Raw genomic sequence first — 11,562 nt, forward strand, 5'->3', positions numbered from 1 at the left:
GTGAGCGCCGTGCTGGCCGCCTTGCCGATCTCCTCCGCCTCCTCTGGAGCCACGGTGGTGGACCGCTCCACCAGCGTAACCACCGAGTTTGCCAGCAACGCGATGTTGTTCGCCGCCGCAGACGCCTGAACCGCACACTGGTGCGCCCGGTCAGCCTGGCGGGCGACATACTGATCCTTGGGGGAGGCCAACACAGGGCGCCGTCCGGCGACCAAGTTGGCCTGCTTAACCCCAAAGAACGCTGTCAAGTTCTGCTCCAGAGCGGGGGTGGTTGCGAAACCCTCGTCAGTGAATCCCTCCACCTTAGTGAAGGGAACAAAGGTGGCCACCGGAGCCCTCAGGGTCCTCGGGTTTGCCGCAGCCCCCTCCTGGTACCTCCTAATGGCTGGGAAGCGCGGCCAGATCGGGTCACTCCTGCCCGTCTGAACGCGGGAAAAAACTCCGGCCATGTCATCCAGAGCTACCTTTTCCCGTCCTAGGGGAACGAGGAGACCCTTGCAGGCTGCCGCCTTGCCGATGATCTCCGGCAGCTCCAGCATGATGCCCCCCAACGCCGGCAGTGCCGTGGCAACGGAGAAGGGGACCGCGTGCTCGGCCGCCATACCCTTACCTCGCTCCGACCCCGTTTCCCCCGTCCGGGGGAGAGGGGGGAGGGGAGAGCCGCATGGCGAGCCATGGAGGGAAACGGGGTAGGAGTCGTCCGACTCCTGCCCACCACTCGGCTCCAGAAACAGGCTGTCGTCCCTGTGCTCCTGGACTGGCCAGACGTCCTCCTCAGCCGCGGCAGCTAGAGCGTCCGCTCTTCGCTGCCTGTCGGCTGATGGGAGACGGGCACAATGCGAACACGCGACCTGCTGGTTGAGAGCCGCGTACGCGTGCTCTGGCCCCAGACAGGATTCGCATATCGCGTGTAGATCATAGCTCATGATGTACCCCGTTTTACATGAGGGACAATCACGTATACAATTGTTGCTCATGACTCTAATTCCTTTCCTGTGCTTCAGTACTCTGACGGTTGCTGAAGAAAAGAGGGAGCAGATTGCCGGGCCACCCTCCTATTTATACCGGAAGGAGGCCCGAGGGTGGGGCCCACCTTGCGGGTGGGCGTGGACTACAAGTGTTTCAGTGCTGCGCGGGGGCGCAGGGGGATTACCCAATAGCGATAGCCTTAGAGGGCGAAGCCATATACGAAATAGAACCAGATGAGGAAGATATAGAGTATTGGTTATCCAGGTTTTATTGAGGGCCTTCTTGCCACAAATGATCAACAAACACAAGCTTTATAGTACAAAAAATCAACTCAAAGATCCGACATTTTATCTTATTATCCTGGACAGTTTAAGCCCAGTTTCTGGATCAACGTGTAAAAAAAAGCATCTCAGTTATACTTCAAACAGCATGTGAGTAAAGATTCCTAGAAAGCAGAATCAGCCCTAAGTAGAAAAAGCTCAGCATAGAGAAAACACTTACAGGCATTATTAGTGATCAGTGATCAAATCGACAGCATCTCAGATTTAAGAATGTATAATATGGTTGTCAAAACAAAGGCTGTGCCACTGAGACAGAGAGAAGTGCAGGGCTGAACATTCCTGTGGGATGTTGTCATTGGATTCTCGTGAATTGTAGAAAATGTACTCCCTGGCAAACATGAAGCTTACCCATTTTTTAAGAAGCATAATAAGTGATATCGTTAGTCTTAAACAAACTAGACCGCTGTCACATGACTTCATGTCACAAAAAACAAGCTATAGACGGGCTCTGGTGTGATGACGTTTGGTAGTTCAGTTAGCCACACTGCTGATTTTAAGACACAAGCTGAAGCCCGTTTGACTGGGGTATTTACTGATATATATTTGAACAAAATTATCAAATCTATTACGCTTGTCATAACCACAGTATTACTTCAGGTATCTAACAAAAAACCTTTGAACAAAAACCTAATGAATTTGAGACGAGGGAACCAAAAGTGTAAAAATGCAAACCAATTTCCGGGTTTTAAGACTCATTCCTGCACCGCTCTACTGGTCTCTTGTTGCAATGTATGATTTGTTAACGTTAATAGAGTCAGCAGCAAAATCTCCTCCTGTCTCCTTATTGGTTGGTTTGTCTCTAGGGATTGTCATCTGCGTCTGCATGGCCACACAGGGACAGACAGATGCAGACAAAGCAGCCGCCCAACATGAACACCCCCAGGAGGATGTAGACTAGGGTGGTGGTCCAGAAAGCAAACAGGTACAGTGTCCTGTCGCAGTACGGATCCACATCTGTTGAATTCTTGTTGTAGTTTGGCTGATAAATAGAGTATATCCACACATTACCTAGAGAAAGAAAAAGGATAAGTAAAATGTATATAACTATTAACCTTTGTATTGTCTTTCTGGTCACTGTGCACATTTAGTCCTCCCAGTTTACCTGTATTAACTGTTGTAAGAAGAGCATTAAACGTAATAGGCACTCTCACTATCTAGCAGCATCAACACACATGTAGGGAGTGGTTAAGTAGTAAAGCCCGCCTCTCGCTTGATGCAATTGCCTACTTCTGCCAAGTGTGAATTTCAAAGCTGTATGACTTTGAACCTTACGCTAAAAAGTTGTAAATATCAAACTATATATACAATTGTATGCATGTGGAAAACCCTCTGTGGGTCTTACTTTTTAGTTTCAACTTTTAGCAATTTTAGTTTTTAAGAAGAGTAGTGTAATTTATTTAATGTAAGGTAGAAAGTAAAGTGAATATCAGACCATAATATGTAACATAAGCATACTCAACCTCAGCTGACTGGCTACCTAAACTGTGACATTAAGGACTGTAGGACAATAGGCTGAACCTGTTTGCATGTGCAATTTAAAAAAGGGAGGGGATATCTGCGACATCTAGTGGCCAATATATGTTACTACAGCAGGTGCAACTAAGGAGAATTTAGACAGGCGAACCTCAAAGTAGCAGGAGATAATGGCAACTAGTCAAAGAAAAAATGAGGCTGTGTGAAAAGCCATGTATATTGTTTTAAAGTTAGATGAGCTTAACCAGAGATACTTAACATAACAAGTTGTAGTGCAATGGTTACCTGCAGTTTTATACATCGTTTTTATTAGGTACACATATCCACTTGTCCAGCAACCCCTGGGGTTAAGGCTAAGGCTGTCAGTAAGCCGCGAGCAGTTGCTCTCTTTTTGTAGTAACTAGGATTTAGATTGTGGTTGCTTTTAGTAGTGAATTATGCATTTCATTTTTTTTTATTAACGTAATTTGTTGTGTTTGCATTGTTGTATGGAATGTTTGTAACCTGAAATTCAATTATGTAAAAGTAGCATATTCACCCGGCATCGTTTAAGCTTGTTTTCCTGGAGCCTACTTAGCTATTTGTTGTTGTTTGGTTGGGTCAAATTCATTAGCTCAGCTATGAACATCCAGCCCTCTGTCACACCCCATGTACAAAAAGGATGCTGAGCTCATCGAGAAAATACAGAGAAGGGCAACGAAGCTGGTCCCAGAACTAAAAGACCTACCATATCAAGAACAACTGCAAAGTCTTAAGATCCCGAGTATGTATTGTAGAAGGGCGAGGGGAGATATGATCGAAGTTTTCAAATATCTCCACAACATCTTCAAAACATCATGCCCACTACAACGGGATTATAACACCAGGACTCGTGGACACTGCCTCAAGTTGAAGAAACAGTACTCAAGACTCATGATATATTCTTAGAAACTCTTCAGTTCCCTTTTAATATAATAAGGCTGCTTGATGCTGAACAACCACAGATCCATGTATGGCTGAGAAGAACATATTTTATTTTATTTTATTTACTCTGGTTTCTACACGGACCACTATTGCGGTAAGCATGTTGTAACTTCCGGTTGTTGTTGTCATCTCCGGGTATCCCGTGTGCCTGTTCTGTTGCTGATAGCTTATTATCTTAACTTAATCGATCGTTTTAAAACTCTTGATCACGGCAACTGCCTGATGTTGTAATCACACGTTACTACAGCTTAAGCACTCACAAACTCTCCTTCTCTTAGCGACTATAACTCCACAGTTGCCTACACTCTTTTCGGGTTTGCTAACGGTAGCTACTTTAGCTTGATAGCTAGCCATGGCTCTTTCCCCACCCTCGGGTGCTATTTCCTGCTCTAACTGTCTCATGTTTGGTTACTCCCCTACCTCCTTTACTGGTACCGATACATGTGTTAAATGTAGTATAGTTGTTAGGTTGGAGGCGGGAATCATAGCCATAGAAGCCCGGCTCCGCATCTTAGAAAATAACTCAGCTACAGTAAAGCCCATGTTAGCCGGTGCGGACCGGCAAAAGGTAGCTCCTCTTAGCCGTCCCCCGGCAACTCCCGAGCAGCAGGGAGAATGGGTGACTGTTCAGAAGGGGCATAACGCGAAACCCGCAGGTCCCCACCAACCCGTTCACGTATCTAACAGATATTCCCCACTCAGCGAGACACCCGCTGAGAAACCAACTCTGGTTATTGGTAGCTCTATTATGAGACACGTGAATTTAGAGACCGAAGCGTCCACAGTCACATGCATTCCGGGGGCCAGAGCGGGCGACGTTGAGGCGCATCTTAAACTGCTGGCTAAAAATAAACGTAAATACAGTAGGATTGTTATTCACGTCGGTGGTAATGATGTTCGTTTACGCCAATCAGAATGCACCAAACTTAATGTGGCGTCGGTGTGTAGTTATGCTAAAACAATGTCGGACACCGTAATCTTCTCTGGTCCCCTCCCCAATCTGATCAATGATGACATGTATAGCCGCATGTCATCATTTCAGCGCTGGTTGTCTTGGTGGTGCCCAGCAAACAATGTGGGCTTCGTGAATAATTGGACAGCCTTCTGGGGAAAACCTGGTCTGATTAAGAGAGACGGCATTCATCCTACTTTGGAAGGTGCAAATCTCATTTCGGCAAACATTTCAGGGCTCTGTGGACTTAATCCATGACAAACTGGAGTTGAGACCAGGAGGCAGAGTCGCAGTCTTACACGCTTCTCTGCGCTCTCTCCTAGGCAGTCATCCATAGGAATCCCGAACCCAATAAAATACCCAATATTAACGGTGTGTGTCTCTGCCCAAGGACAATTTAAGGTAAAACCTAATAGAGGTGTCATACATAATAACCTAATAAAAGTAAATGTAACAACTACTACAGTGCAACAAAACAGGAAGATTAAATGTGGTCTCTTAAACATAAGATCTCTAGCATCTAAAGCAATACTGGTAAATGATTTAATATCCGATTATAATATTGATATATGCTGTCTCACTGAAACTTGGTTGAGACATGAAGAATATGTCAGCATAAATGAGGCCACTCCACCCAGCCATATCAATACTCATATTGCCCGAGGCACGGGCCGAGGAGGTGGAGTTGCAGCAATCTTTGACTCAAGTTTACTTATCAATACTAAACAAAAATTAAATTATACCTCCTTTGAAAGCCTCATTTTCAGTCTTACGCATCCGACCTGGAAAACTTTGCAGCCAATCTTATTTGTTACAGTGTACCGTGCACCAGGTCCTTATTCAGAATTCTTATCAGAATTCTCTGAGTTTTTATCAGCTTTGGTTCTTAAAACAGATAAAGTAATTATCGTAGGTGACTTTAATATTCATGTTGACGATGATAAAAATAGCCTTACTGTTGCATTTAACTCTATATTAGATTCTGTTGGTTTCTGTCAGAGTGTAAATAAACCAACCCACTGCTATAATCACACTCTTGACCTTGTTCTGACTTATGGTATTGAAATTGAGCAACTATTAGTCGAACCGCATAATCCTGCTTTATCCGACCATTTCTTAGTAACTTTTGAAGTACTGTTAATAGACTACAAAGCATTAGCCAAAAGCTCCTGCAGCAGAAACCTATCTGTTAGTGCTATAGCCAAATTTAAGGAAGAGATTCCACCAATACTTAACTCGATAGCATATCTGCATGTAGGGGAGGAAACTTATACAAAATGTACACCACCCCAAATTGATCATGTTGTTGATAGTGCTACAGATGCGCTGCGAATAAAATTAGACTCTGTTGCTCCTTTGAAAAAGAAGAAAATAAAACAACATAGATTAGCTCCATGGCATAATGCCGAAACCCGCAAAATAAAGCAAAAGTCGAGACAACTTGAAAGGATATGGCGTTCCACTAAACTTGAAGAATCTCGTTTAATTTGGCATATTACACTCAATGAATATAAGAAAGCACTGCGTAAAGCGAGAGCAGCCTACTACTCTTCATTAATAGATGAGAATAAGAATAATGCAAGATTTCTTTTCAGCACTGTAGCCAGGCTGACAGAGAGCCACAGCTCGACTGAGCCTTCTATTCCCATAGCACTCAGTAGTAATTATTTTATGTGCTTTTTTAACGATAAAATTGTTACTCTTAGAAACAAAATCAATGACCTCTTGCCTTTAACCAGTATAGCGTTATCAACAGCTCCCGGAAACGTAAGTTCTAATATTACACTAGATAGTAAACTAGAATGCTTTTCAGCCATAAACCTTGAACAATTAAATTCAATGATTCTCTCTTCTAAACCATCAACGTGTATCTTAGACCCGATTCCAACTAAGCTGTTAAAAGAAGTTTTTCCATTAATTAGCACTTCTTCATTAAATATTATGAATATGTCTTTATTATCAGGCTATGTTCCACAATCATTCAAAGTAGCAGTGATAAAACCGCTTCTTAAAAAGCACAACCTCGATCCAGAGGTTTTAGCCAACTATAGACCTATTTCTAATCTTCCGTTCCTCTCAAAGATTCTTGAGAAAGCAGTCGCAAAACAGCTGTGTGATACTTAAAAAACTATGATTTATTTGAAGATTTTCAGTCTGGCTTTAGAACACAACATAGCACAGAGACAGCTCTGGTTAAAGTCACAAATGACATTCTAATAGCCTCTGACAAGGGAATTGTCTCTATTCTTGTCTTGCTCGATCTTAGTGCTGCATTTGATACTATCGACCATGATATCCTATTGCAAAGACTAGAGCACTTAGTTGGCATACAGGGAACTGCATTAGGCTGGTTTAGGTCCTATCTATCTGAACGCTCTCAGTTTGTACGTGTCAACGATGAATCTTCCTTGCAAACCAAAGTTTTGGGCTCAGTGCTTGGACCTATTTTGTTCACCCTATATATGCTTCCGTTAGGCAATATTATAAGGAATCATTCTGTAAACTTTCATTGTTATGCGGATGATACTCAACTATATTTATCAATCAAGCCTGATGAAATTAATCATCTAAATAAAATTCAAGACTGCCTCAAGGACTTAAAAACGTGGATGACCTTACATTTTTTGATGTTAAACACGACCAAAACTGAAGTTATTGTACTTGGCCCGAAGAATCTACGAAACAAATTATCTAAAGATATATTAACTATGGATGGCATTAATTTGGCCTCCAGTGAGACTGTAAGGAATCTTGGTGTTATATTTGATCAGGATTTATCCTTTAACGCCCACATAAAATTAATTTCAAGGACCGCCTACTTCCATCTACGTAACATTGCAAAAATCAGGCATATCTTGCCTCAAAACGATGCAGAGAAACTAGTCCATGCATTTGTTACTTCAAGGCTGGATTATTGTAACTCCTTATTATCAGGGTGTACCAAGAAGTCAGTCAAGTCGCTTCAGCTGATTCAAAATGCTGCAGCTCGTGTACTAACCAGAGTTAGGAAAAGGGACCACATTACTCCTGTTCTGGCTGCCTTACACTGGCTCCCTATAGAACACAGGATAGAATTTAAAATTCTTCTTCTCGCCTACAAAGCCCTTAATGGGCAGGCGCCATCTTACCTTAAAGAACTCATTATACCCTATTGTCCTACTAGGGCATTGCGTTCCAAGAATGCAGGGTTGTTGGTTGTTCCTAGAGTCTCTAAAAGTACAATGGGAGCCAGAGCCTTTTCTTATCAAGCTCCACTTTTGTGGAATCAGCTTCCAGTTTGTGTTCGGACGGCAGACACCCTATCCGTTTTTAAGAGTGCGCTTAAGACCTTCCTTTTTGATAAAGCTTATAGTTAGGGCTGATTAGATTCAGCCCCTAGTTTTGCTGATATAGGCTTAGTTTGTCGGGGGACATCTTACTTCTTCCTTCTCTCTGTCTATACCTGTGTACTCTCATGTTCCGATAAACCCAGCTTCCCCAAATTTCTTTCTTTTTGGTGTCTATATACGCCGGGATCCGGAGTCATGGATGATCCTGCGGTCCTGTGTCATGGATTGCGAGTCCTGGATCTTGAGTCGTGGCTGTGGTCCTGGATCATAAGTCCTGGATGGATATACTCATGGATTCATCTTCCTATTATACACACATGCATTTCCAAACATTTGGACTACCTATGTTGCAAATGTATTATCTTTTCAATTTACACACGGCATCTATTGCACGTCTTTCCGTCCTGGGAGAGGGATCCCTCCTCTGTTGCTCTCCCTGAGGTTTCTCCCATTTTTCCCTTTAAACTGTGGGTTTTCTCTGGAAGTTTTTCCTTGTACGATGTGAGGGTCTAAGGACAGAGGGTGTCGTATTGTCATACTGATATTCTGTACAAACTGTGAAGTCCACTGAGACAAATGTAACATTTGTGATATTGGGCTATATAAATAAACATTGATTGAAGACTGGCTATCCGCCGCAACTTTTTCAGCCTGCGTGTGGTTGACTTGTGGAATGATCTGCCAGAAAGCGTTGTCACATCCAAGACGGTTAACTGTCTCAAGTCCCGCCTCGACCATGGTCAAACATCACCTTCACTTTGGACTATGTGACTGTTGCCAGCATCCATAGTACTGTATATAACGAACAGTAATCTTCTTATTTATGAGCGACTAAAAGGCCTTAGGCCTATTAGAGCCGTATCCTATTGATTGATTGACACCTCTGCTTTATTGTTTTCCAGGGTTTTCAGGGCTGTTATCAACATTGATGTCTTTTGTGGTAAAACAAGTATGATAGTTGGTCAAATATTAGCTTCCCTATCTCGAGCCTCACCCTATGGGACGGTGATATGATGCTAATTTTGGCTGGATGTCACTATATGTCACTCATTTGTCCGTGCAAGGCTATTTAAACTCACCTGCAATAAACCAACAGAAGAGAAATAAAGATGTTAAGGAGTTCCACGTCGCGCAGATTCGATTGAGTGGGCTGGTGTCTCCATCTTCGGGGGTTTTGGCGCAGGGCAGGCAGGAGAGCAGCGAGAGCACCAGGCCAAAGACCCCCCCCACTATCAGATAGATGGGGATGTAGTGTTCCCTCGGACAGTCATGCAGATGAACAGCACCTGGAGGACACATGGGTGGCATTGCATTTATCCACATTCTTAACAGACAATACAAATATAATATCAGTTAAACAAAATCTGTAAAATGAATCGCTCACTTACCAATTGCAATCTGAGCAATGGGTATGACACAGAAAAACAACTTTGAAAAAGCTGCAAAAGAAAGAATAGATTAAAAAACACTTAAAGCGTCTTCACTGTACACAATCAGAGTCAAATGAACCGATGACAGGCGTGCACGTGGTCTCACCTAGCACGGGGGTTGGAGGTTGAGGAGTGCTGCGGATGCGACTAATAAGGCCTATGTTCGACATGTTCAGTGTTGAGGGTTCTGAAATAAAGAAGAAAGGATCAAAACTGAGCAGACAGTTGTTGATTGTTAAAAAGTAGAAGTCTAGACGCTGACAGTGATATTCTATTAGCCAGCCCAAAAAAAAAGAAGCTGAAACCAGGGAACATTCTGCATTTTTGTTTGACAAATATAATATATATACCTCATTAATATATAATTTCTAGTCTTAACGATGTAGAAAATTGGTTTTGAAAAAGAAGAATGCATTGAATTAAGGAAATATATATATTTTGTACTTTCCATTGTCACTGACATTGTTAAAGAGTTCCAATGTCGGTTTGAGGACTACTTTCTTAATGAATACGTTATGGTAAGAAGTCAATATGTCCTTTTCACATTACAATTAATTTCCCACAATGCAACTAAGCGTCTTCAATTAGACCATGATGCCTCTTGATGGTCTGTTTCTTTGTAAATGCCACACCTGAAACATGATAAGGTTTTTTTCAATGGCTCCTGTTTGAGTCATATACAACCTTATCTCTTTTCACAATCCCGAGTTAACTATTTAGGATGTAAAATCAGTGGCATCCCTTTAGGCATTCAGGGAAATTACTCATGAAAGGATCCTAGATTTAAATGGTATTTCTGTTACACATAAGTTAAAGAAATGGTGAGTTCTTAGGGTAGGAGAATACATTATACATGCATGTTGCTGCTCATTACAGTGATTTAATCAGGTCAGTTGATTTATCCTAGAATAAATTCAATTTAGTTTTCCTAAGCTATCCTAGTTTTCCTAAATAAAAGGTGATGACATGAATTGCAAACAGTCTTGTTTGTTGTTGATGTCCACAAACGTACAATATATGTGTTCAGGAAGAGTAAGCCAAATGACAGCTAAGTGGTTTGACTAGATTCATATGAAAGCCGGTTTGACCAGCAACAAGAGACAACCTGTGCACAAAAACTACAACATTAAATCAGACAACGAAAAAGAAATTTAGTATGACAATTAGACAAAATATGTGAAGCTGAAATATAACTTTGGTCCAATTTAGGATAGTTAACTGATATTAAATTAGATTTAGTATGTGATGTCAACATTGCCTCTACAACATTTATGTAGACTCTGAAACACTTTCTATTTTGGTTTCACTTCACATGTGACAGTTTTGGACATGTGACATGTCCAAAACTTTGGCAAAGGTTACGCAGCCTGATAAATAAATGCTGTCAAAGCCGGAAATATAACGTCTATCTGTGACCTCACCTTTTATTTCTCAGTCAAAGTTAAATGTAACCTGCCACACCCCGCTAACACACCGGCATAAAGTTAACTTCTAACACCAGATAATGGGTTTCAACTGCGGAACAACCGCGTAAAGTGTCAACGTAATATTGTAATACCTGGATAAATAAAGGTTTGAAATTAAATGTAATGCACAAAAGTGACGAATTGTTTTGTTATAGGACACTTACCCTGCTGTTAGTCAGTCTGCCTCTTTCCCGCAAACTGCAGCTGTGAGTCTGACATCGCCTCGTGAGCTGCAGTAGCTCCACCTCTCGGGAGCGCGCATGCCCATCAGCTGACTGTAGACCTAAAAACGATAGGCCTGTTTCTCAGTAGAGGGATAATAATGTATGTAATAATGTATGTATATCCTCTAATTCAGTAAAAGCAGCAATATCACAGTGTAAAAAACACACTAGTTGAAATAAAAAACACAATTAGTAAAAGCATTATGCAGCAGAATGGCAACAGGCTAGTGATTATTCTTACAATAAAATTACTCCTATTGTTGTCAGGATGGAGCTAATTATGAACACCATACCTAATATACTATTTGGTAGTTCATCACTTAATTATCATTTTAGAAACTCATGATTTTCTGTTCAAAAGTTGCAATCTAAAAAGAGTAGAAAGTCAAAGCTATGAAACTTATATAATATATAG

At 41.9% G+C, this 11,562-nt stretch overlaps 1 protein-coding gene across 1 annotated transcript; it reads right to left on the bottom strand.

The window, feature by feature from the left end:
• Positions 1-1,214: 1,214 nt before the first annotated feature.
• On the bottom strand, positions 1,215-11,207 carry LOC307032420 (transmembrane protein 272-like). Its single transcript, XM_079670388.1, has 5 exons — positions 11,088-11,207; positions 9,564-9,644; positions 9,416-9,466; positions 9,107-9,313; positions 1,215-2,318 (listed from the first exon to the last, which is right to left on the bottom strand). Exons 2-5 carry the CDS (start codon positions 9,625-9,627, stop codon positions 2,110-2,112), a joined length of 531 nt encoding a protein of 176 aa, XP_079526514.1. The 5' UTR covers positions 9,628-9,644; positions 11,088-11,207; the 3' UTR covers positions 1,215-2,109.
• Between the last annotated feature and the right edge of the window lie 355 nt (positions 11,208-11,562).

Source organism: Notothenia rossii, assembly GCF_949606895.1.
Source record: "Notothenia rossii genome assembly, chromosome: 3".
Taxonomy (NCBI): domain Eukaryota; kingdom Metazoa; phylum Chordata; class Actinopteri; order Perciformes; family Nototheniidae; genus Notothenia; species Notothenia rossii.